The 26929-nt window shown below is 44.2% G+C and overlaps 3 protein-coding genes across 3 annotated transcripts in view; 1 reads left to right on the plus strand and 2 right to left on the minus strand.

Annotated features, from left to right (window-relative positions):
• LOC146178409 (uncharacterized) overlaps positions 1–8891 on the minus strand; it is a 34361-nt gene extending 25470 nt beyond the window's left edge. Inside the window, exon 1 of the mRNA XM_084578245.1 lies at positions 8386–8891. Within this exon, the coding sequence (XP_084434371.1) occupies positions 8386–8538 (153 nt within the window). The 5' untranslated portion in view covers positions 8539–8891. The remainder of the gene's footprint in view (positions 1–8385) is intronic.
• LOC146178410 (uncharacterized) overlaps positions 1–26929 on the plus strand; it is an 85481-nt gene that overhangs the window by 21231 nt on the left and 37321 nt on the right. The gene's annotated exons all lie outside the window — the stretch shown is intronic.
• Positions 10375–14108, minus strand: LOC146178411 (U-scoloptoxin(18)-Er1a-like). Its single transcript, XM_084578243.1, has 3 exons — positions 13919–14108; positions 12918–13110; positions 10375–10539 (listed from the first exon to the last, which is right to left on the minus strand). Exons 1-3 carry the CDS (start codon positions 14018–14020, stop codon positions 10502–10504), a joined length of 333 nt encoding a protein of 110 aa, XP_084434369.1. The 5' UTR covers positions 14021–14108; the 3' UTR covers positions 10375–10501.

The following is a 26929-nucleotide window of genomic DNA, read 5'->3' on the forward strand; positions in this document are numbered from 1 at the left end:
GTACCAGTTCTAAATCTTCGCGGTCACCCATGTCCTCGCACGGCGGTAGAACATTTGGATGCGCACACGGTGCAGTAATGTCTAGGCATTATTATCTAGTTCAAGAAGTTTTAGACGTGCTTAGGTCGACTGAAAAATCTGCCATAGCACAGAGTATGTCCCTGCCGAAGCTTTGCAAACAAAAAATTCGTGGGCTGGTATTGCCAAGATCACATATGTGACCACTCCTTATGTTTTGTTTTGTTTTTTTCGCCAAGCAGAAATGTGGAATAAATCACGCATCACCTACGTCGCAGATAACAATGACACGAAAGTTTAAATCCACAAGAAGAGTGTGTATTCGAGCACCGTCAATAAGCACAGCCTTGATCCCTCGCGGAGCATTCACTAAGTAAATTGTGCGCGGATGTAAAGATAATAGACGGCGTAACACTCAACAGCCTCGTTTGCCTCCAGCAATAAGCACGGCGGACTCTCATTTTCAAGCCACTAAAGGAGGAGAGAAAAGCAAAATGACATATAAAACGTGTCTAAAAAGCTCGTCTTTTTAGATCGTGAGCTTTTTTTCTTTTTTTCGAGCGCATCGTACTTTTTCATCGCACTGGCGAAAACTTTACAGCTGCCGTGGTCTCGTACGCAACGCCTGAAAAGACAGAGTGTTTTATGTTCGCATTTTGCACGCTACAAATAGACTATGGCAAGCTTTATCGCAGACGTCAGAGGACGCTTGAAAATCTTGACGCTCCCTAGCGAACTTCACTTTGAAATTCCGCTTTATTTTATCCTTCTTAGGGGCGAGGGCAAGGCGGAGGCTTTCATAATGCCGCTATATGAAGCCCATGTTGCGGAAGGTCAAACAGACGCTCGCGGATTAAGATTAAACATACGAGCACATCAACCCCATCACAGTAGCGGCAGCTTGGGAAGAGTTGAACGTCTTTAGGTCTTGCACTTAAAAGTATCAGGGTATCTCCCTGAACTGGATTTACTTTTCCCTGTGAACAGGGAAAACAATAAAAATGGCTGTAATTCCGCTTTGGTTAAGCATATAGTGTGTAACCGAAAGCTTCGTTCGACTGGCTACGCCAAATTGCAGCCTGTGGTTATAGCCAGTGGCGAAATTGAAAGTTTATACATGCTACCGAATAGATTTTCGGTAAAGCTTTGGCGAAATTGCCTCGTGGCAGACTCAAACTCCCTCAGGTTAACCACGAAGTGTCGACGCTCCGCCTTGGTTTGAATTAGCATCGAATCCCCCGACGACTCATCCGATAATTCGGGCGTAACTTTACACAGTCGTCGGTCTGCAGCTTGCTTCCGTAGTTTCTCCAATATTATCTCACGTTCCTCTGGGGTTTCAGCCTCCTCTTCTCGGCTTCGTTCTGTCGTTTCAGCCTTGCAGCTCGACAAGCGGCCACGGCTGGGTGGTCGTCTTCATCTCAGACGGCTGTGAGCCCCTATCCGCGGCTGTTATATACTCCCTCCTCTGCACTACGCGGTACACTGGTGACGTCACCTCTGACGTCAAAACTTTCTTTTTTCTCATTCCACATGATTTGACCTTTGACCAGGCCTTGACCTTGTATACCCTCTTGATGTGGCAACATAGCAACACACCATGGCGTAGCACAATGGCAACACACCGGGGCTTTACTGTGGTTTGACTTGCTCATGTGGAGGTGAAAACTTCAAGTTTCGCAACGGCTGGCCGGCACAGCGAAATGAAACTTTAGCTTCAAAATTCACAGGCGATCGATAGGTCGATCCGGCGGTATTGCGCAAGAAAAGCTCGTTGCGCACACGGTTTCCGCTTCGGTGGATAGTGATGTATATGTTATTTGAGGATTCACCTCCTGACCGCCTACTGTTCGACCTTTTTTTATGATCGATTACTTGTAATTAGTGACCATATTTCGAAAACGTTGTAAACAACGATCCAGCTTTGAGAACCGCCTCAACTTGGCGGCAAACACTGGTGTAAGCCGGGAAGATTCCTTCGTAACAGTGAAAGAACGCACCGGCTCCAGGGGACGCGTAGCGCGTGATCACGCTTGAGCAAAGACAAGGTGACCGCCGTTACCTTCGGCATTTATAGTCCCGATAAATACCACGCGTGAGCTTTGTAGATAATCTCCGGCACTCTCAGATGGCGCCGCAACTTACATCTCACTATAAACTCAACTAGACAGCTTCTATCCAGAACACGAAGGTGCGGACGAAGCTCAAGAACGCGCTAAGCAGTGTTTTTTGTGAAACTGCACTGCAGTGCTCGGTTTTGTGCATTGGTGCGCAATGATTTTCTACTTTATAATATTTATATGACCAGGACGCATCCGATGAGGGAGTGTTCAATGTAGCCGATCGTGTCTCGGCGAGGAAAATTGGAAATATTGCCGAATAATTCAAAAACTAACTCCTCTTGAAAATCAGCATGTACAACATTATAAATGCGGACCGCAACAGTTCATTGTGATCCGGATAAATTTGTGTCACGGCAGAAAAGCTGTTAGGAAAATAACGCCGTAGTAATTGATTATCTTTACTGTTTGGTTATTTTTGAAGGCATGTAACTGAGCTCGGTAACTAGTTGCATTCCGCGTAGAGTGATTGTAATCGGATAGTTATACCTCCAGGACCACCTGCCAAGTCGGCAACAGAAATCTGTGATTGATCGAGAGGTTTTGAAGCGAATCAAAACTTTACTACGCCATGTAAAGCCAAGGTCATCGTGCCGGGCATAGGCTACAACTGCGCATGCGCCCCGCCTTCTTCTTCTTCCCTTCTGTTTTCTTTTTTTTTTAATCGATATTTACTGCCTCAGGGCATCAGTAGGGTATGAGATGAAGGATCAATAAATGTCTTCTTCTTGGCGTCTTCCGAATTTTCTTGCTCCATTTGAGTGGCTTCTTGTTCTCTAAATAAATAGCTTTACCACGTGTAACCATTAGCAATGAAGCTTTCGCCTAAACTCTAGATTTAATCAAGCTAAACCATCAGCAATTTTATGACGTCATTTGGTCTCGTAACATCACTACCGGACAATTATCAAATGAGCAATATAGGCATGCAGTCAGGTCACATGGCCTTGTGGCCTGATGGCTGAGCGCTGATTGGACGAGAGGCAGATGACGTTAGTAAGTCCCGTGACCTCTCTTGACGAATCAGAAGTTTCATGCTTTTTTGTCGGAGCTTAGACTCTGATGCATTCGCATTAAAAGTGTCAGGGCTCCCATCGTACTAATAGCTCTCACATTAACGCAAGTAATCTTGCTGCTAATTACAGTTTTGCTTGTTGTAATTTTCTTTTTCGTTCTGTTAGCCTTGCCTCCAAAACCTCAAGATCACGCACAGACTGATTAAATTAAACGTATTAGTCACTTTTTCTTTTTTTTTTTCGTGGATAAGTACATTCGTTTTCTTTTAATCAGAGCGCCATCAACGATGATAGTCCAAAGTTAATCAAGCAGCACTCCTTGGTCTTTAGCTTTGCGCTTTGCAATTGAATATTTCGAGTTGGCTTGGCAGAAAACTTGCAAATCGAAATATTACAACCCAAGAATTTATGTTCTTTATCTCGAATTTATATGCATTTATCCGTGAAAAATCGCAAGAATACAACACCGCTAACGCTCATGGCGTGGCGACAGGTGCTTACAGCAACTGACGAATCCTTTGGGGCTCATGGACATGGACGCTAGCATGCCCGTTAAGCGCCTACACCGCTCACCCATGTCTCGGCTATTAGACGTCACGTTCTTGCTAGGCGACGGGGTGAGATGAGCTCCGACGAGGGTGCGGTGAGCGGGTGTTTGTCAAAACTAGTGTCACGCTTTTCCTCGGAAGACGAGCAAAGATTTTTCACGTCTAATTCATCTACGCTGTAGTGCAGTAAACATGTCTGCCCTGTCATAACACGCGTGCTAGACAGTCGCACGTGTACGCCAAGGCGAGTTTCCCACGACGGCAATTAACGTCATCCCGTGAGGCTAGTGAAAGCTCACTTGTTGCTCCTGTCGACTTGCTTAAGCCGAATTGTAAGCATGGCATTAGCGTTAGTGGTGAAACCTACGTTTCAGTTCTACGAACGTGATCCTCGTGCCGATGTGCTTCGTCGTCTTCAATGTGAACATAACGCAACAAGAATACTCTTACACTCTATCTTGTTGCACGCGGTTAGTAATCCGGATGTACAGTCTTTGTCAAAAGTGTAGAGCCCAAAGGGTCTGCTTCTGAGCCACTTCCTGCGGCTTGTAATGCATTTCCAGGTTTCCGAATTTCTTGATGTTAAGAAGATTTTTTGTATTACCTTCTCCAATCAGAACGACCTCCACTTATGATAAATCACGGCTCAGAAGCAGACCCCCGGGTCTCTACATTTTTGACAAAGGCTGTACGTCGTTATTTTTCTGCCAGTGCAGAGCTTCTAAAACAGAGCAGAAATACTTTGAGCGTTGTACAGATGTCAAAAGCTATAGTAGGGTTGTTAAGACAGCTGTAATGAGTGTAAAAAGTACTTTATCAAGCTAGGTTCGTCCCCTCAGAAGAATGAAAAAGCGGATGCACAACCAGAAACACGCAATGAATCAGAAGCAATATCCCACAGCATTCTATCACAATGGATGTGGCAGTCGGCTCGTAATAATGTCTCAAAAGTGATACTGCTGATAGAGATACATCTCGCTGTTATCTTCCAGCACTATTTCTTCCTCTCTGCTAGCTAACACCTTCAGTTTGCTTTCAAGAATACGTTTAAAGTGAATTGTGTGCGATACTCAGATCCCTTTGTCGTTTCGCGAACACAACTGACAGCTGACCCCATTGCTAATGCATGTATAGTACGTGACGTGAATCGGGCGTCACAGAGTAACCCCAGAGAGGTCACAACACCCTAGGATTGTCCTCCTTATCAAGAGGTGTTTTCCTAATCTTTGACTCTTTTTTGATAGCCATTTGTACGCACTGCTGTTGTTTTTCTCATGTGAAATATTTCAGGCTCGTGCCTCTAGTCAGCGCTGCATCGAGGGTTCCCAAAATATCTCTGCTGAGAGGGCGAGCTTTCGCAACTTTAATTGCTTACAGTACGTAATTTATTTCATTTCATATTTTCTCTAGGGCTAATGAGTATTAGCTTACTTAGCCGGGAAGTCGGAAATGGTTTTAAACTGAAGGTTGTGGTGACCAAACTGAAAAAAGAAAAACTCACACCCTGAGATGATTCATTCTACAATTACAGCCAACTATTCAATATAAACATTTTGGCTGAACACAGTTTTCTCCAATTGTACCATCTTTCTTGTCTTAAAACACTGTCGCGCAAAACAGAGAAATGAAAACCCTCCAACGTTTACGCACAACGTAAAGGCGTGTATCTGTTCATTTCGGGAACTTTGCTTAAGATACTTCCCTGGCTACTCGTTGCTGCATAGCTTACATATGAGTTCCAGCCATTCTCACAAGGCTAATGTTCCAAATAGACCGAAAAGGGCCGAAAACAAGCAATATTCGTGACAGAAAGGGTTAGTTCAATCTCGCTGTCTTCCAACGCTCATGGGTGGATCGACATGCAGAAAAAGAGTCCGCATCTATGCGAATTATGTAAACAGTTTATGAAACGTTGCATGCCTTAGGGGCTAGGGCTCTTGATAACCAAGTCGGGGGAGCCCCAGATAGTGCACGTTTAAGAAACCAGTGTTCGCAATTACCAGTGTTCTCTCCTACGGCATCATAGCCTGAGTCGCTTTGAAAAGTTAAACTTCATAAACCAAAGTATGGCTATGGCGTGTAAAGTTTAATTGGTACTTAAGTCAGAAGTCAAATAGCAAGGAGAGATAAGAATGCCTTCCTGAACATACAGTGTCAAGCAGTTGAGGACAACAGCCAATTAAGGAACACAAGAGCTCTGTATAAGACAATCAAAGATATCAAAGGAATCTTCTGTGCTAAGCTGGGCGTGATAAAGGACAAACGAGGCAAGAACCTCACTGAAGCCTCAGAGATAAAGAAGAGGTGGCAGGAATACACAGAAGAACTGTACAAGAAGGACCCGGATGTGCAAACCCAACATAGGACGGTTGTGATTTCTGATCTCGAGCCGGGCATCCTGAAGAGTGAAGTTGAATGGGCCTTAGCCAGCCTTGCTAAGAACAAAGCTAGCGGAATTGATGGTATTCCAGCTGAGTTGCTTCAAAACCTCAACCACGACGCTGTTAACACACTGCATACATTATGTCAAAAGATTTGGACAACCCTGCAGTGGCCACAGGATTGGAGGAGGTCAGTTTACATCCCCATTCCAAAGAAAGGCAGTGCCAAAGATTGTTCCAACTACCGCACGATCGCGCTTCTTTCGCATGCTAGCAAGGTGATGTTAAAAATCCTGCAAGGTAGGCTGCAGCAGTATGTGGATCGGGAGCTTCCGGACGTGCAAGCTGGGTTTCGCAAGGGCAGAGGAACTAGAGACAAAATTGCCAACCTTCGCTGGATCATGGAAAAAGCAAGAGAGTTCCAGAAACCCATTTACTTCTGCTTTATTGATTATGCGAAAGCGTTTGACTGCGTAGATCACAGCAGATTGTGGCAAGCTCTCCAAGAGATGGGAGTTCCAATTCACCTCATCTGTCTCCTCAGGAACTTTTATGAAGGGCAAGAGGCCACAGTCAGAACTGGGCATGGTCTTACTGATTGGTTTCCGATTGAGAAAGGGGTGAGGCAAGGCTGCATACTGTCGCCCTGCCTATTTAACCTATATGCAGAGTGCATCATGAGGAAGGCCGGTCTGGACGAGTCTTCAGCTGGAGTGAAGATTGCTGGAAAACGTATCAACAACCTTAGATATGCGGATGATACCACTTTAATGGCAGAAAGTGAAGTGGAACTCAAGAGACTTCTGACGCGCGTACAAGAAGAGAGTGAGAAGTTTGGGCTTAAACTGAACATTAAAAAGACGAAGATCATGGCGTCTTGCCCTATCAAGTCCTGGAGCATCAATGGACAAGAAGTGGAAGCTGTGACAGATTTTCTATTCTTGGGCGCCAAGATTACCTCGGAAGGAGACTGCAGCCATGAAATTAGGAGACGCCTGCTTCTGGGAAAGAGAGCAATGGTTAGCCTTGACCGCCTAGTAAAGAGCAGAGACATTAGTCTACCAACCAAGATCCGTATAACCCGTGCTATGGTCTTTCCAGTTGTGATGTATGGATGCGAGAGTTGGACTGTGAAAAAGGCTGACCGCCGAAGAATTGACGCGTTTGAATTGTGGTGCTGGCGAAGACTCTTAAGAGTTCCTTGGACTGCCAGAAGATCAGATCAGTCGATATTGTCGACCATAAACCCTGACTGCTCATTGGAGGGTCAAATTCTAAAGTTAAAGCTCAGCTACTTTGGTCATCTGATGAGAAGAGAGGAGTCGCTGGAGAAAGATTTGATGTTGGGAAAGGTTGAGGGTCGCCGGAGAAGGGGTAGGCAGCGAACGCGATGGTTAGATGGCATTCTCGAGGCATTGCAGATGAAGCTATGTGATGTTAAGAAGATAGTGAGAGACCGGAAAGCGTGGCGTGACATGGTCCATAGGGTCACGAAGAGTCGGACACGACTGAACGCCTGAACTGAACTGAACTGACTAAGTCAGAAGGCTTTTACGCCCACATCTCACAACGCGGTGAACAGATGTCTACGAATTCGGAAAATTCTCAATTTGCTCGCAGGTATGAGCCTGAAGCTTGCTCACTTGGGTTCCTGCTCTGGATGAGCACAAAGCGAAAATAGCTGGTCTCAGCCATTTCAATCCTTTCCGTGACCTTCACAAGTCTTCAGCCTCCAGCGAAAGTAGCGATAAAGGACAGGGCTAACTGACGATCACTGAGACAGCATTTGACCTAAAGTGGTAGTAGAATTGGTGGTTGTGGTGGTGCTAATGACTATGGCCTCGGCAGATTACAGCAATTTTACACGCTGTTCGCGGCAAACGTCCCTGTTTTCAAACTACGCCCTTGGCCAGAGGCATCGCTTGGTTAGAAAAACGAAGAGCAGAGTATCAACCATCAGGTGCGTGCTGTAAGCTTCGTTTACAGCCTCACTTAGCTGGTAATCGCCATACAACGCTGACAGGATGTCACGGTAGTGACGACCACAGAATACATCATAAACATATATTAAATCAAATAAGCTTACAGAAGAAGAGGGAAATAATCGTAAATGGCAAACGAGTGAGATTACTATAGAGGGCGCCGTAACAGACATTTAAGAGAAAAACCACCATAAACCGAGTTTTGAGGCTTAATTCATATGCCGACTTAGCCACAGTAGCATTGGAAGGTCCTCGCTGTGCCAGTTTCACTCTCGCCAAAGCATCAAAGAGTGTTTTAATCAACGTGGCACTGATCTCACCTGTTTCGGGTTCTGGCGGAACAGGATGTCGTGTTGCTCTGTATTATCGTCGGTGTCAGCGGTCAACTCGAATTGCAGTTCTTGGGCGAACGCCGCTAAGACGCAGACAACCAGAAGTCCGAAGAGCCGCAACGTAGCTCGAAGGCTTCCCATCGTTTCGAACGCGAAGCTGCCGCAGACGTCCCGAGAAGACAGCAGCAGTCGGTAGAGGTCAGCCGTCCGGCTTGGCTGTATGTAGTACGTACACTATGTCTGCGCACAGGCTGCTACGCGCACTCACTTGGGTCGAGTTTCAGAGTGTACCTGCGAACCTTGCAGCGACCCGCCTGTCCTACAATGCACGTACCGAATACGTAGTATCTCCTCGCCACTTTGTGGAGAAAGAAAGCTGCAAACACGAGCGAGGGCAAGCGTCGGAGGACGAACGAAGTCTACGCAGCTTGATCTCCGAAGAGAGTGAGAAAAGAAAGAAGCACTGGCAAGGCGCTTTTCCTTGCCTCCCCCTTGGCATCAGCCGCGGCAATCTCGCGTAGCTAGAGAGAGGAAGAGAGTGTAACTCTTTTCCCGCCTCTCCGCTGCCATTAAATTGAGCAAAAGAGGAGGAGGAACGAGTTTTGATATAAAGCGACTTCCGGAGCAGCAGTCTTACGTTTTTCACGGAGGAACGTCGGCGGGCACGTTACCTTGAAGAAGGCGTCAAAAAAACCGGAGTTGAGGGGACGTTGTACGAGGCGTAGGAAGCCGATTGTTGTCGCTCTTTGTCTTTTGCCTCTAGCTGTTCGTGGCGGCCGCTTTGCGAACGGATGGGGTGTTTGGCGAGCCCTCGATACGACAATCGCCCACGCCAGAAAGAGGCGCCAGCCGTTAACTGTCGGTATCACATGTTGAGTGCTTTCCTTTCCGGTCCTAATTGTACCCTGAATGCCACATGGCGTGTACTGCCGAGCAGAGGGGACAGCATTTCGAATCTGTTAGCTTGCGGAGAAGAAAAATATTCGCGAAGATTTCAAAGAGAGGTAAAAGAAACGCGCTGCACTTCTGTAGTGTTTGAGTTCTTTAAAGTGAAAATGCACCAAGCGGCCGAGCAAGGTTTCTGCTTTGGCCCACTCGTAAACAATAGCGGCTGGCTTTGATGCCCAGAACATATTTTTTTTTTCCAACGTCGGTATATACAGTCGGTCCAATGTTGAACTGAAAGCGCCCTAAAAACGTGCATTACAGCTAGTAATGTTTTCTTTTCCTGTTCCTGTTTCCGGTAAAGTTAATGTTTGTAATATCTCCGAGGAAGATTTTTATGCCAAGTACTTAGGCCAGTAAATAATTTTTGGCATAATAGTCATCTTCGAGCTAACCCTCAATACCCTCGGTTCACAAATACACCCAAACGTGTCGAAAACAAAAACAAGGGTCTTTTCCGCTTGACCAAGTTAAGCCCTATACTCAAAGTGCTTGGAACAAATATTACGCAGCTGAGCACACGTATTTAAAAAGCCTTAGAGAAGTTAAATGAACCTTTTTTTCATTCCGATCTTCTCAATATGCTGACTACTAATCCCCGTAGGTTCTGGCAAGTCATTAACCTCTATCACACTCGGACCATTTCCCTCACCGACGCATCGCTGAAACCATAGAGTAAACTACTATGTGCAAAAGTCATGTGTTTATTTTCAAGCTGAACCTATTGCTCTCGCGTAACTCCAGTTTTAACCACAAGCGAAACCACAGCTAAACTTTTTATGGTCGCAACGTTCGGGGGGTAGTTTTTGCAAATTGCGAGCCCCTGATTTACGTGTGGGCGATGACTAAATGATTTTGAGATAATCGATATCTCGCCAGAGTAAGGGGATGAGCGATGCCTCGAGGATGGGTGAGGACTCAGTATATTACCGTTGCTATAAAAAAAGGTCAAGTAAAATGGCATTCAGAAAAGCTTCTTATGATTTTGTTCAATATTTCTGGGTACTGGAGATGTTGACAAAGTCTGATCGCTTCAGAAAAACAGCTTATTTATTGCGCTTTCCGCTTCAGGTGCTTCCATAGGTGCGGGGGATTCTGTGTGCGTAGTGTCGTAGCCCCGAAGCCTCTGCTTCGATCCAGTCTTTCGTGCCTTCAAAACTCAAGCCTGGGGGCAGTAGCCGTTGTGTCCGCAGAGGCCTTGAAACGAGACATGGAAACAAGTTAGCGCCTGATAAAAATGAAGGCAGTAGCAATACAAAAGAGGTCTCAGAACAATGTCATTGCATTATATATGTACCGTCTTTGTCAAAAGTGTCCGCTCCACAATGCTCACTGCCTAGTATGAGAATCCTGCACACGTTCCGAAGATTAGGAGCTTACAAAGAAGGCGCAAATAGCTCCATTACGAAGTCTGAATGCGAACTCCTGAAGACCCCACACACCTGACAGAGGCTGTGCGCGAAACTGCTTGTGCATGCATTTTTAATGCATGAAATGCAGCTTTAGTGCATTTCACGATACGGTTGGTAGGTGACTGTCGCCCGCATGCAGGCCATCAGGTTCCAGATAAGCCATAGCGGGAACGACGCTATATTTTGCCTGGCTACAGCTTCCCCACACCCACAATCCGATCTCTCTGTTAAACCCTGCGAAACGCTCCCTTTTCACTCTTATTATTGTCCGGTGTTTCCGGGTTGATTCCCAATAGCTTTTCACGGCGCATCGCTCGATCTCGTTTTCTCCTCCCCACTTTCTCTCCTATAACCGCATGCATAAAAAACGACAGCTCTTGGTTGGAGCAGCAGCTGAAGCATGTAATACTCTGCAACAGTGTCGTCTCTTTTTTTCAGCTCTCTCAATATTTATTCCATTTTTTAAACTACTGTCTCCTACTACCAAGGCTTTTACAGATTTTTTATAATTCATTGCGAGTCCCGTTAGATTTTCCAGTGTGTGAAAGAGATCTGGCTTACTGGAAATCGTTTTCCTGCTCGTTCAAGGTTTTTATAAATATTTCAAACCAGAAAGAAGTAAATAATAACTAACGCGGCATTCAATGCTCTCTTTTCATTAGGGTTTGCTTCTATTCTGCCTTTCCTTTTTCTCGTTGTGTGACGTGTTTTGCAGCATCAATACAGACAGATTGCTGGTGAGAGTTTCCAAGGTCTAGCTCCTGGGTTAGTTGCATAATCTCTCCTTGGCTCCTATTTGCGATGCTCATTGGACTAACGGCATCGTCCACTAATTAATTCTGCCTACTCGAGTTGCCGTGAGCAAAATGACAAAAAATGCGTCAATATTTTTCTTTTTTTTTCCACACCTGCATCTTGTAAATAAATAGTAAGCGCTGAACGGCCACTTATCGCTGCACTCTAAACGAATACATCCTGACCGAATGGTACAAACTCACCTATCACAGCCTATCCTGCAATAATCAAGATAGCGATTGATTTTTAAAATTTAAACGTCGGCGCTCGAACTGCGAGTTAGACAAGTCTCTTCACTCCGAAATTTGTCAAACATGTTTGTAGCGTTGTTGTGTTAGTATAAATACGAGCCAAAACACCTTCGACATAGTTATACAAGCTAAAACAATACTGTTTGTATGCAGAGAAAATAAAAAATAAATGAACTATCTGCGTGGACATTTGTTCAATGTGAAGAAACAATGACTCAAGACCGATAACCGCGTCGGAGGGCAGGCAGCGATAATTTCGCTGATATCGGGGGCCACAGATGAGCACATTCTCTCGCAACCGCCGCGCGGTATTCCTTCCTTCGTAAATACCCAAAGATCCTTCGGGAAGGGTATTTGTTTAATATTTTGTTGCATAGTACGCTCCAGACATTCTTGAAATCATTTAAAATACGGGCGAGTTGGTGATCAGTCACGGTAGGAAAGCAACCAAGAAAAAAGCATGCATATACGGCCAGCGTTTCAGGCACACATTTCCATTGCGGGTCTGTCATATAAGTTCTTGAACGCTGCTTGTTTGTCAAGTCTAACGAAAGCTGAAAGTTTTACAGATATAACACTCTGTGCAGCTCGACACGATCGACGCGCAGAAACAGACGTCACTGTAGCCTCAGAACTCCAGTACTATCGCTGGACAATATTGGACACACGGGGACCTCGTTACTGTGGGAGTTGTACTTGTTATGAAGCTATTGGCACGAACTCGAATTGATCACGTCTTATTGATTTGGATGTCTGCTGATATGAGGATTATTTTTGCTCGTTTGGGGTGCCGCAGAATACAACAATCAGTTACAAGTATAGTCACCGCTTTGGCGCGGCGACTGAGCGTACGTAGCCCACCTGACAAAAGCACGAAGCGTTGCTCTGATCTTATCAGAAAGATTAAAGGGCAGCGATATAGCCCAGACGTCACACACAAAATTGATATCCGCACACACAATAGATATCCTACACGCGTGCTTCAAACTAATCGTAAATCAGCTATTGTGTTGTAGATGCATACATTCTGACACAATTAAGTTTTCTTCGCAGTGGAAAGAAGGTCACTAGGCAACATGTCGGTTAATCGGCCACCGTAGCGCCCGATCGTCCTCACCGATGCGGCAGGGGCAGCCGCCGATATAGGTGCCGCCCTTGATCTGTTCGTCGCTGCAGCGCTCGCCGGGCTCGGCGTAGCGGCGGCACTGCCTCGGGCTGCCGGCCTGATCGCCGTCGGCGAAGATGGTGGCACAGCAGCGGGACTTACACTCAGAGCTTATCCGGCACGACGCGCCCAGTTCCAGGTTTTTCTGGAGAAAAAGGCGTGCCGAGGAAGGAGTTCAATCGGTCGGTCCATTCGTTTCAGGTCAAAATAAAGTGAGGGCTCTTTGCACACTATGACAAGTCCGCAACATTTCCACAACTCACTACAAATTCCGCACTCTTACCACTTGCTTGTGTCGCCACAGCAAATCCTACGTGACACTAGTTGTCCCTCCAGTTTATTTCCCCTATAAATGCTACGTTCGCACCTCTTCACTAACAACTCCAGGGCGCTCACGGCGGCCTGCAGCCCATAGCTCCGGCTGTGGTCTAATTTCGAATCATCACCACACCGTGACATGTTAGTGGAACAACATAATAGATCAAAGGTAAGCCTTGAACGTAGGGTGCCAGAGCTCGTCGGCGTTTTTATGACAACAGGTGATAAAGCTATTACACATTTCGTTTTAGACAGCCCCCCCCCCCCCCCCCTCCCCTTTCCACACTCCCCAAAACGATTCGAACGTTTTCACCAGAAGACGAAAGATGTATACGGACTAAGTGAAGGCCGTAGGTGCATTTTGATGAGGCCAACGAAGGTAAAACGGTTTTACCTGTGCATTATTTTTAGGCCTGCTCTTTCTTGATTATTTACAGTTTCTAAATCGCTGATATACAAAGGCTCATTTTCAGGGCCCGTCGCAATAGCTTTGATGGCGAGTATAGTCCACACTCAAGCCTAGCTGTCCTAAAACCCCTAGCCGGACGTAGTAATGACCATGCTACTCGACCAATGCGTCTGCACATGCAAAACACCTGGTTCATTTGGCCTGTCAGTGAAGATGAAATATTTACCTTAGGCAACGGCAGAACGGGCACCTGTCCAATGTCGTCGTAGGCCGACACCGCAGCAACGATGACGAACAGCAAGGCGAGGGTCGCAACCACCTTGTTCATTTTGCTTACAGTATACGCGACAGGTACGCCGAGGAGGGAGCGGAGCCAAAAGAACTCTGCACCGTCGACCGATGAGCACGAGGAGTGAGGCGGGAGTCGTACTCATTTATACCGGCGCTCGCTATCACGTGTCCGATAGATTCCACCGACGCTTACACTGATAGAGCTCTATCATAGTGAACATAACATGCCGTCGAGCCAAGTGTATTGTGACGTCACAACGCTGCATCCGCGTATGCGCACGAGATGACAGGTGTTCGCGTTCCACCTGCACGAGGTTAAGTAATAACGAAAAATATGAACATCCGTTTCCGTTCACGCTTGAAGGATGGGTAGGATTCAGGAACTGGTTGGCAAGATTTTTTTTTTTCTCGGTATAACCTGAAGCGATATTTGCACGTACTATTACAGTGTCAGCGATAAATATCCTAGCAAAAAGGCCCTCGGTAACCCCCCTCCTCCTCCCCCGTAAAATGCGATGAGCAATTCGCCGGAGTTAAAACTCTTTCTCAACAGTCGGTCATATCCTGTATCGTCAACGCCACGGTCACGCTGCGGCGTAAGCAGGAACAGCAGATCCCGTACAAGAGGCATAGTCTACTGACATCAACTACAAATCAATCCGCTGCCTTAGGCTGCCAACGGACATGACGTGGAAAAAAAAACATGTCTCGTACTTATGTCAAGCCTCCGCGAAATGGAGCTTACGTGGAAAAAAAAAATAAGGATATAAAAAGGGGAGAAAAAACTTCGGACATCTAACAGGGACGACTGTCAAGCAATGCTGCATCATCAGCGTCTCTGCGTCTATGGTCTGTGAACTCCAGTCAAACCTGGGCGACCATCACACATCGCGTTTTAATTCCGGGATTTCCGGTTTCCCTCAGCACGGGGGATTCCCGCCTCCTAATCCGTCGCCGTCACTCAGTGGCCATGGCCGTTCGGCTGCTGATATTGATATCTCTTGTGCGGTGTTACATTGTGTTACACTGTTTAGCCCTTTTGGCACACACACATAGGGCGATCATGCGCCAAAAGCAATGCTTAATACGTCTCCTTGGTTCGAGACAGCTAAAAAGCTTTTTTTTTTTTGTTCCCGAGTACTGTAACTGGTTTAGAAGTTTGCTTCATTCAAGAAGAAAACTGCACCATAAATTTCGACGATGGGTCTTTGTTTTGGGAATAATCTGGAGTTGAATGGAATGTGTATTGTGGGAAACGCTTTTCCTTTGGTTTTAGTGTTTCGTGCACAAAAATTAGATGTACTTTATGGAGGCCACTTCTGCGCTCGGAGGCAGAAATGTGATAGAAGTATTGAACGCGAGCTCCAACACCGGAGCGAATGGCGCCAGAGTCGACCTAGAGTAGAAAGTGGGATCACGTGACTCTCCTTATAGACGGTGGAGCAGAGGCTTGATTGAATGTGTCAGTTTTAAAAGCTGTAAGTCACGTTTTCCTTTGTACCTTTGTTTGTTAGCTAGTATCTGCATTTTGATCTTGCGCTGTTGCCGGGGGTGCAGTTTATTTGAGCTGTTGCCATCGTCCCTTACTGCTCCGTACGCCAGACGTATACGACGGAGCCCGGCGTAAGCTCTCATTTCAACCTGGAAAAAGAGAAGTTGGCGAAAAAGCTAGTGGTAATTTTCATGTGTGCAGCAAGCGTTTCAGCGAGCGAGATTTCGTTTATGGATTTGGCGCCAAATTGTTTAGTGAGGCCAAAAGACCGGTGCGCGCGTTAGCTTTACAACCGCGCTTATCAACGACGAAGTCAATAAAAAGTGACTGCTGGAAGAATGGAATAGATGCTGGCTCCTTCAAGGAGCGGCAAATTCCCAGAGAAAGGAAGGGTCGATTGAAAAACAGGAATCGGCAAATTCCTCTCAATGAAGGCATTCATGCCAGACAACGAACGCTTCACTGAAACGCACTAAAAGATTGTGCCGTCACGCGCCTCAGAATGCATTATGAATTCTTTTAGGAAGCAACTATAATAATATAAAATGACCAAGAATTCTTTTTTTGTCAAAACAATTGCAGAATGGAATAATCTGCCGATGTCTGTAGTGAACAGCCCGAATGTAGAAATGTTTATTGACAACTTGAGAGCCTCATGCACGTGAAACCTTGTTTGTTTTTTAAATCATTTGTTTTCCCTTCCATGAAGCTCGTGTAACTTTGTTGTACCTTTTTGGATTGTATCTTTGTTCACCCCTGCTTGGAGTCAAACGACTCCATAGTATTACTAAATAAATAAATAAAATAAAAACGTGAGAAAGAAGACCACAGCTCGTGATCTGCCGAGGTAAGGACCCGCAAAATTACTTTGTGCGGGGAGAACAGACATCCCCCGAAGCCCGAGCGACAATGTTCACAATCAGCACGCAAAAATTCGCAGCGGAGAAAACTCTGCACAGTTAAAAAAAAAAAAAAAAAATCATCCGCGTCCTCTTCCTTGCCGAACTTGCCGACTATGGAGCTCCGCATTTACCAGGCCTGCTGCAGAAAAATCTTATTACTGAGATTCAATTACCACTTAGCTCGGTTTGCTTTTCTAGTAGTTTTAGTTCTTCCCATAACAGCAACAACGTCGGGTGGTGCGCACCGTCATCGCTACGCTTTAGCAGCTCATTGACTCTGTGAAGTGCTTTCTGAAAAGCCGAATGAGTGGGCGAAAATACCTCAAATTAAGCCTAACTAGGCCAAGACCGAACTATATAGTAAGTAAATAAATAAATATATTATTAACTCTCAAATAAACAACATAGGAAAGCATGACACTGTAAGATTTTACCACGCGGTTGCTACCGAGAGATGGCGCCACAGTATGTCCTCGAGCGCAGTAGGGTGAGGCAGGAAACAAACGCGAGTTAATGACTTTCTAGTCGAAATTAAATAGAAGAAATGGGCACGTATTGTAAAACCAATACAAGCAATGGTTACTAATTAACAGTGACAGACTGAATTCCAAGAAAAGATGAGAACAACAAGAGGTGAGTGAAAGTTAGGTGGGCGGACCAGGTGGTTATGTTTGAGGGGATAATGTGGCCCCAGTTTATTTAAGTCAGTGTTAATTACAGAAATACGGCAAAGTTATGTGGTCTGCTTGCTATAAGGACCACAGGCAGTTTGATCTTGTTTTGAGGTAGCGAAGTCGCGCGTTAAATGAATGTGTCAAATACGACAGGCAACCTAAAATTAACTCAATAAAGCGGTCTTTATGATCGCGATGCAACAACATGTTTATGACTCAGGGATTTCTTTCTAAGGAAGGAAGGTATGAGTAAAAGTAGAAAGATAAAGAGGAGCCGTAGTGGTGGTGGTGGTGAAAAACTTTATTTGGTGGAGCCGCGAAATACTTGTTACAAGGGCTGGGCCGGCTCCAGATCACGGGTGGTTAGCACTTGAATACACCGTGCAAAGATTGCGCGAGAACTGTAAGAAGGAAACTGAGAGCGAAATGGCTGGCTTCGTGGCAAAGCGAAGTGAACAACAAAGCACGCCTAGCGAAGCCACGCGCCGGATGATAGTTTTACTATCAAAAAGCTTAAAAGCACTACAGCACATACCCTGGGTTGTGAGATGTCCCCTTGAACAACCTTGGTCAAAGACAGATACTGCGCCTTTCTTTTCTATTAAATCAATGTACAATATACAAGAAAAACCTTGAAAATATGATCTTGGCCTGGTTAGGTGTAGGTGTTCATTTTAGCATTGCGCGATTTTGTGGCTAGCGCATCTGCACTCTTGTTACCACCGGTAACATCTTAGCTACGTAATCAGCAAAACTTCCAGACGTTATTACGTTTCGATTATATACCCTCTCACGTGTTTTATTTCATTTTTAAAGTGTAGCTCTATTATTAAACTGAGGGAGTTGGTTTAATGATAAAGCTCTTAGTGTTCCCCAATTTTATTATATCTGCGACTTACTCAAGGCTGCGTAAATCAATTGACGCCCGTAGGTGTCACCTTTCGATACCGGCGAAGCGCATAAGGCTCCCGAGTGCTGTTCGATGTCATGCACATCGAAAAACCCCGACTGTTCGAAACTGACCTCAAGAATATAACTGAGGCACGTCTCAGGGACTATCCCTGTGCACCTACGGGACTTTAAGCTTCCCTTATTACAGCACGTATCTTTTTGTCCTCTCAACTGAAAGGAAGCCGGTTCAATGGCCCCACAAATCTAAAGCGTGCATGCAGACACGTTATGCAATAATATAACACGCTAGCAACAGGAATTTACCCATTGTCGGCCCCACAAAAGGAGGCACCGATAAAGATAAGATTTCAGTATATGCCCCGACCTGGACAAATGCTTCCGATAATAGGTCCAACTAACCCATGCATTTGGGAGTTGATTCGGAAACAACGGGCTAACTGATTTGTGATTTTATGGGGTTTAGCGTCCGAAAGCGACTCAGGCTATGAGAGACGTCGTAATGGAGGACTCCGGAAATTTCGACCACCTGGGGTTCTTTAACGTGCACTGACATCGCACAGCACACGGGCGCACGTGCACTGTGCGATGTCAGTGCACATTAAACACGCTGGTTTTCTTCTTTTTTTTTTACTACAGGACTTGTGTTGTAGTTGTGACGTCAAAAATCATTAAAACATAAGTAGCTAACGCAAGTGCCGAGGCACTTCTTTTATGTAAAACGTTTCGTTTGATATTTGTCAGACTTTTGTATTACCTGTGATCGAGAGACGTACGTCGATAAATGAGGCACGCTGGTCGGAATCTGAAGTGTGAATGTCTTGTTGTCCGGGCGCTATAGACTAGGGTGGTCTTTGGAGGAGGAGGAGGAGAAAGGCATTCAATAACTTGAGATGAGTATGTACAGGGGGTGTGATTGGATCAACCCTTAAAGTGCTGGTCCTCACAAGCACTATCGGAGTCCCTGCGCGGCCTTGTGGGGGTCATAGGTCCCAAATAGTTGCTCCGATGTGGCAGTGATCGGCTCCGCCATCGGACAACAATAAGTCCACCTTGTGCGGCGAAAGCCCATTATGTGGCCCCTTTTTTTCAAACATTTCACCCTAAAGAGCCGAGCACCAGACCGGGGGAAAGCTTGTACCTATTGAACAGCCGGTGGGTACCCGGCGGCACCAGGCATCGAACCTGGCACCTCCCGAACACGAGGCGGATGCTCTACCACAAGGCCACGCACGGGACCCCAGTGGCATCGGCCGCTGCCCGGGCGCGCTCCACCAAGAGCTTCTGGGCCTGTAGGTCAAAGCAGCCAAGCAGGGTCGCCTCCCAGTCCTCCCGGGTGGGGTTGCGGTTAGGGAAGATAGCATGGTTGGATGGGCAGGCCCACACCATGTGGTAGATGTCTGAAAACTTATCCGCACAGTGCGGACAGCTTCCCGAGAAAGGAGGGTCAACGTATTTTAGAGCTGCCGGGCACAGCAAGGTATTAGTATAAAGACGGAGCAGAAGCCGCTCCTCCACCTTTGAGAGGCCTTTACGTGGGCGAGGGTAAAGACTATGGCCAGATCGGTAGTGAAGAACGATATCTTTGAAAGAGTGTGCAGGAGTGAATGGTAATTCTTGATTGTCGGTGTCGGAGGGGAATGCCCGGTGAGATAGCGCGTGGGCAGCGGCGTCAGCTGCCTCATTTCCCCCAAGTCCCATGTGTGCAGGAGCCCAAACAATATTGCGGCGATCAGGGTGCCCGGCATATAGGCAGTTTTGTAGAAGGTGGTAGGTAGGTACGGTACCCAGCCTTACTCGAGGTTCCGACAGGCCCATCGCAAATGGAAAATTATTGTTTTGGAAGTCGGATGCGATGCAGCCAACGTAATGGCGACTTCCTACGCGTGTGTTATGTCCAGGGCTCGAAAAGTAATCCCGTTTACTGGTCTTTGGTGCGTTTTTTCACTCATCAAAGCATTCATTTGTTTCTTGGTTCGCCGCTTCACAGCTGCACACGCAGGCAGATGTGCCATCACAAAGTACATTCAAAATGATCTCGTCGTTTATGCACCGCCAGCATTATAAGGTGTGTTTCGAAAGAGTCAACACTTTTTTTTTTTTTTTCAAAAGCCGTGAAAGACACGCCTGTGTGGTATGTGCAGTTTACGGCATGTATATCATTTGAGAATTTGAAGTGAAATAAAAACGATCATGCATATAAAGAAAAAGAAAACCCGCTTTTTTGTTTTTGTCATTTGGTTTCTGAATCATTGTCTTATTGGCTTATCTTCAATTTTTCGCATCACACGTGCACATAAATGACCCATTTTCAAGGGCGCAGAAAACACAACATTGACCCCATAACGCTGCGCAACCTTGTGGTGGTACAGTATCACATCCAATTTCTTCCTGTCAATGTCGAAGTTTTTAGGACTGGGATTAAAACTACATTTAACCTTTCTAATCAATTTCTCGCATGCTGCCGCAATCACAGAGCTCGAGTAACCAGCACCATTGGTTATTATTATTATTATTATTATTATTATTATTATTATTATTATTATTATTATTATTATTATTATTATTATTATTATTATTATTATTATTATTATTATTATTATTATTATTATTATTATTATTATTATTATTATTATTATTATTATTATTATTATTATTATTGCTTATTAAAACTGCTTGAATCTCATGTACGCACGACTTCCGGAGCGAGGACTCCAAGGAAAGCGATCTGATGCCCCTTTTCACACCCTTTGCATCTGAGAAGTTTGCTTTGTTAAGAAAGAATTGGGAGCAACACGAGAGCTTTTGGGAGAAAAATGATTGTGCAAAAATAGAGGGGAAACTCAGTCGTTCTACCATTGAAAACGGAGGAGGGCATCCAGGAAATTCAGAAAACGCTTCTGAGTAGTCAATTTAATGCATAGCTGATATGTTTCTCTTAGCAAGTGTGTTGAAGTGGTTCATTTTAGGCGCAGCTATAGATATGTGGTCAGCAAATACAACTGTGTGTCCGAAGTATTGTCGGCATTATGTTCCCTATACTCTGGTTTGGAAAATGTTGCGAGGGATTGTCGCTGTTATTCTACTGCAAAGCTTGATTGCAGTCTGCAGGTGCTTATATAGGACACGTGAATGCAAAATGCCAGCTGAGATTTAGTATGGCTTTGTTTGATCCTACCTTTCAGACATCAATGTAATTAACATGAAGGCATTTGCTTTTGGTGACTAAACATAGTTACCAGTTCATGTATCCAGCAGGCTACTCAAAGAAGGATGCAAGGCATAAAGCAGTGTACACAAGCTATACAATATCTTGTGCATACATGGGGTTCATTGGGAGCAGATAAGAAAGGATAAGGATGTGGTCATGGCTACGTAAGGTAAATGCAGGTGCATTGTGAACATCTACATTAGCAATGCTGCGAGACAGATTCCTTTCCAAAAAAATGGACTGCATATCCTGTACTGATTTTCAGGTTAGCCAGCTTGATGAAATAAGGGAAACCAAAGCCAAATCAGCTACAAGGATTCTAGCAAAGTTAATTGATGACTATTTGGGCCAACACTACAACTTGTGTGGACAGAAAGGCAAGAAGGTGTTTGCCAACTTGAAGCTATTCAATGTGATCCAGAGTAAGCATACTTCCATGTCACATAGTGACTACTCAAGGTGTTCCTGGCATTAAATTCTTGATTGCTGAAGTTTTTGCAAACAACTAAACATGCATGCATACTATAGCCGGATACAGCTCGTCTGCAATAATCACCATACACAATTTTTCCATGATAGATAGCATAGTACACTGTTAAATCATTTCTGACTACGTAAATAAAAAACATTAGAAGAGTTCAACGCTGCTGAACCAAATAGCGTTCTTCTTCTCTTTTTCTTCTTCCTCAGCGCACATATAAAGTCCCGCTTTAACCAACCCATATGAGCCTATAGGGGTAACGTGAATGCCAGGGTCCTAGCAGGCTGATTCTGACATAACCGTCACATGTGAAACGAGAGACCCAAGTTGGCAGCTCCTGCCGGCCCGTGTGTCACGTGGGGTGTGACGTCACAGCCTCACGTGGGCAAGACGTAACTGCGGCCGGGTCACGCGAAGGCTTGAAAGTGCGAGTAGTATTGCTTTCGCAATAAAAACCTAACTATTTGAGCAAATTATCATCAAGAGATTTTGAAGGCCTCCGACTTCTTTGCTATCGTCAGAAATTGAAAATGATTCTGTTTCCTGTTCAGCGCAGTAATAACATGCCGCATTCATATTATTACCCATAGTTCGCAACTCAAGTTTTCGAGTGGTATCCAACTACAGTTGAACCCCTCTGTTACTCGGACCAGCAAATATATTTAATACATGAGTGTCTTTATTATATCAGTTGTTGGTGATAATGCTGCCTGATAATTCAGTGGCCACTTACCAAACGCATCTTGTTGCTTTATAAAAAAACGCTTCAGTTATCTTTAATTTATCGCCCCTTTATGCATTTTAGTTATCCAATTTCATGTTCACATCTTGTGAGAGAATACAGTGTGGCTATGAAAGTAATGCGAGTTTGATTTCATGTGGAAGCAAAAGATTCGCATGTACACGACATCACCTGCAGTTTCTGTCATTCAAGAGATAACATTCGAAATATTCACGTGACAGTCAAGCGTGGTAGAAGAGCACACACCTTGCCTGCACTCATGCCACTGCCCAGTGCTGCGATCTTCTGGCTGTTTCTTCCCTTATTTGCTTCTCGGTGTACTTTTACTTTTGCAACGGACTACGCCATCTGCTTTTAATGTTCGTAGCCAGCCTAAATTTTTTCCCTATGCGCCGCATGCTTTGTCTCATGGCTCTAAAGCCTTAGTAAGGTCATCGAGGCTGGTGGTAAAGTCATCTCATGAAGCACCCTTTTATTGTTATTTGTTTTTCTGGGAATAAAAGAAAAATTTACTTCACTATCCTAGGTTGTGCGCATGGCGCGTGTTATTTCAAGGGAAGTACATCACAGCAGCCAAGGGCACTTTACTATGACCAGTTTTGATTAAAAATAGCTTTGCTATAAAAAAAATGTACAGTTTTCTATGGAAGACAAATTGGAACTTCAGTTTAATTTTACTGTCAGAGATTCACTATAGCGCATTTCTACAGTATAGCGAAGCATGGCTAAAGTTGGCATTGCCATTCGCTGGAAACAAAACATAATGCAACCGCTTAAAATTTTGTCACTGAATGCATCAAGTTAACCTGCAATGCATCTAATTAATTTAGCCAACTGCAGTTCAAATCCACTCCTTCAGCGGATGGTGAACAATGGTATTGGAGATTTGAAAAGTTTTAATTGTGTCCAGTTTTAGCCAAATTGTTTACCTGTATTCTGTTCGTTATGAAATTCCCTGACCAGACAATACTCTCCGAAAGCCCTCGGTTGCATCATTGACTATCTTCAGATTGAAGTACTTATACTTGTTTTCCTTGAAACTGTGGTGCGCAGAATAACTGTGCATTTTATGACTACTGACATACATGTTTGCTTTTTACAGAAACAGTATAGCTTTTGAATACACTCTCTTATATTCAGATATATTCAGACAGGAAATGAAGGGTGGCTAAACTGCTCTGCACAGCTAAAAAATCCCAATAAAAGGTATTCACATTGTGTTGACGCATTTTTTTACATTTGTCCACATGTACTAACTGAGAATTTGCGAAAGAAAACCCAGAGGTGGTTTCAACCTTATACTCAAGTTGGATTGCTTTTTTTGTTTTGTTTTTTTTCACATTGTTCTCATGATGCATCATATTGAAAGTGAGGGCAGACTATGTAACTACATAAATACTGTTTAATGATTTACAGGCCTTCACCTGAGTTGCTTGCTTAGAATTACACGGGGGATATTCCATGCTTATCTTTCAGTTCTCTTCAGGTAGTTGCTGCAGCCAATGTTTTTGAGCGTATAAGTCTTTTCATGTTTTTCTTTGAGATATTTATTTGCTTGCATTGTCAAGTATACTTTACATTTCATGATATTTCTACGTTCTAATTAGCTCACTGCTGTAGACAAACTATGTTTCTGAACGTATAAGTCCTTGTCATGTTTGTTTTTTTACATTTTAACTTTTTTTACTTTCAGAACTGAACGGAACACTGTTATTTTTCAGTATATCTCACCTTTCATGCTTACTTTTCAGTTTTCTTTAGGTATTTGCTATAGACAAATAATATTCTTCAGTGTATAAGTCCTTGTAATGTTCAGTGTTTTATTCTTTTTTATATTGCATTTTTATTTTCTATGCGCCTCACTTTTTTCAAGTTTATTTTTCTGTTCTGTTTTGCTTCTTTAGTTCCCTTTGAAGTGCTGCTTTCTTATAGCTTTTAACTAGCACTTTATTCAACCTCTGCTGTAGTTTTGTTTTGTCAATCCTGTATGTAATGCCCTCTTTGACCTTAATGGGCTGGGTATGTAAAGAAAAAAAGCAAAAAAGTGGAAAAAAATTAATAATAAAGTGAAAACTCACATAGCAAACTACATAGTTATTTTTGAAAGGAGTTTGCATGCTCTAATTGTATGCAAGTAGCTTGCTTCTGTAAAATGCCAAGCTTATTATGTGGTGAGAGCAGGCTAGCCATTAACAGTTCTTATGTGCAATAGGATCTGATGTGAGTAACGTTGATTTGCTGACAGATCAACAGTGCTAACTTGCATCAAAGCCTCTTGCACATAAGAACAGATGCTGGCTATAGCTTGAGCCTATCAAAATGTGTTCTTAAGTGCATCTCCGCAAGATATTCCTAGCCTTTTCAGGAAAAAGTAGTGGTGCATTAGCTCAGAAATATACACCAATAAGGTGTGTACACGATCATCCTGCAAGATGTCTTGTAAACCGAAGCTCACAGAGTATTAGACACGCTATAAGATGGCTACTTACCACCTTGATAAGTCTTGGAATGTATTGGCAATATGAACCCTAGATGGTTTGCAAAAACTTCTCACAGATGTTTAATGATGTTTTAAAATAGCTTGCCAGCTGTCATATTGATCCTTCATGTCTCACCTATACAATTTGTGGACGTGTAACAGATGTTGCTGTGTTCAGTTGGCAGTAGTTACGAATTGATGGTTTGAACAAGGTTCAAAGCAGTTTTTAGATCTCTGGCAGTAGCCTTTTAAGTGTCTATAAGATTCCTTCTTGGAGATATTTCAAGCCGGTGTATAGATTAAACTGGTACTTTTGTAAATAAGAATTAGAAGACTACAATAAGTCTGATAAACTTTTGTATGCCTCTAAAAGTTGTCCCTGAGTGAACTATGGAATGTTCTCGAAAATCATGAGTAGCTGAAATAGGCGGAGCTAGGATATTCACAAATGTCTGAAAGGTATCCGGAAATATCTTGCGAGGCATTTATTAGGTGTCCTGGCAATACATTTTTTTAAGTTTTCAAACTCTCTGTAGCTTCACTTAAGATGCCTTCAAGACTGATTGTAGACATCTGAAAGATGACATCGTGTTCAGTGGGCTTGGTAATTGAGAGCTTGCCTTGTAGGATGTTTTCAGACGGTTTTAACGCAATAATCGGTTCTTTACTTTTCATATCGTTCGTCCGCCTCCTAAAGCGTCGTAGAAGACTGGAATTTTGACATTTTGCCTTCATCAAATGTCAGCGGAGCGCCAGGGGGTAGATCCGGCAACTCACGTGCCGCAATAATGAATCTCACCCGCTGCGCCAAAGCGGTGAGATGATTCAAAACGCAAGAGGTTAATACGAATGCGCACAGAGAGAGCATGGTGACCCTGTCTTTAGTGACAAAATCATAGAATGATGATTTTCAGGGCACCTGAAAATATTGAGAAATAGTTCACGCTTCAATTTTTTCATGAAGACATTTTACAAAAATGTGTAAGGTATTCTGACTACTTTAGTTTTAAAACAGGAGGCCCGCGCCACTTATTGAACTGTCCTGTTCTTGCAGACGGTTAATGGTTTTTAACTGAATCGATTAAGATTCAACGGGGTTTTCGCTTAACTCTAAGGGCTTTCGGCGGTACACGTAACCCTGTTTTCTCAGAATCGCTGCCGCCGCTTTGTGAAATCCCGCTTCAGATGTGTCTGTCTCCACTTTTTATCGCCTACCCCAATTAAAATTTGTCATTGTTCCAACAATTACTGAATGACTGCGCGAGTCTTAGCTACGAAGTGACCACTGGCACTGGACGCACCCATCCGTTCTGAATGATTGCGAAGACGCCTCCGCATCCACTCATGATAAGATATCGGTGTTGAAAACAAAGCTTGAGTGGTGCATTCATGAAACGCTTATCCGCATTGTCTTCGTTCTTCTGATAGTAGATACACATAAAACTAGTGTGATATCTCTGCGCTTGAATAGGAGAAGTCAGATATTGAAAGCCGAACTAGTGCATTGGCAGTGTGACGAGAAACAATAGGAGGTGTTAACCTAGAGCGAAAAATTCTCCCAGTTTCTCACATAAGCTCTTCTTGACCTCGACGATCCATATCAACCGCACCCCCCCCTTCTTTTTTTTTTTTTTTTGAAAGACCAAAGGCGTTTATCTCATTATTTTATAATAAAATGGCTGAATTAATTTTAAAACTGAAAAGGCGACTCTGCAAGCGGGATCGAGGCGCGTATGTGAAACGTTACAGAAATCGACGTTCTACAACAAATACTGCAAGTGAGGCAACCCACGGCACTTCTGAACGCCGTATTACATAAGTGTCGTGATGGAGGTGAAACGCAAAGTGCCCGTGTGCTGTCCGATGTCAGTGCACGTTAAAGAACCCCGGGCGGTAGAAATTTCCGGAGCCTTCCACTACGGCGTCTCTCATAGCCTGAGTCGCCTTGGTACGTTAAGCCCCACAAAACAAACAACCCGTGTGTTGCAATACATTAACACAATAATTATTGGCTAAAAATTGCGTACTTTTCAGTTGTATTTTACATGGAAATCTG

This window comes from Amblyomma maculatum, chromosome 9 (assembly GCF_055883805.1).
Source record: "Amblyomma maculatum isolate TAMU_Amacu chromosome 9, ASM5588380v1, whole genome shotgun sequence".
Classification (NCBI taxonomy): Eukaryota; Metazoa; Arthropoda; class Arachnida; order Ixodida; family Ixodidae; genus Amblyomma; species Amblyomma maculatum.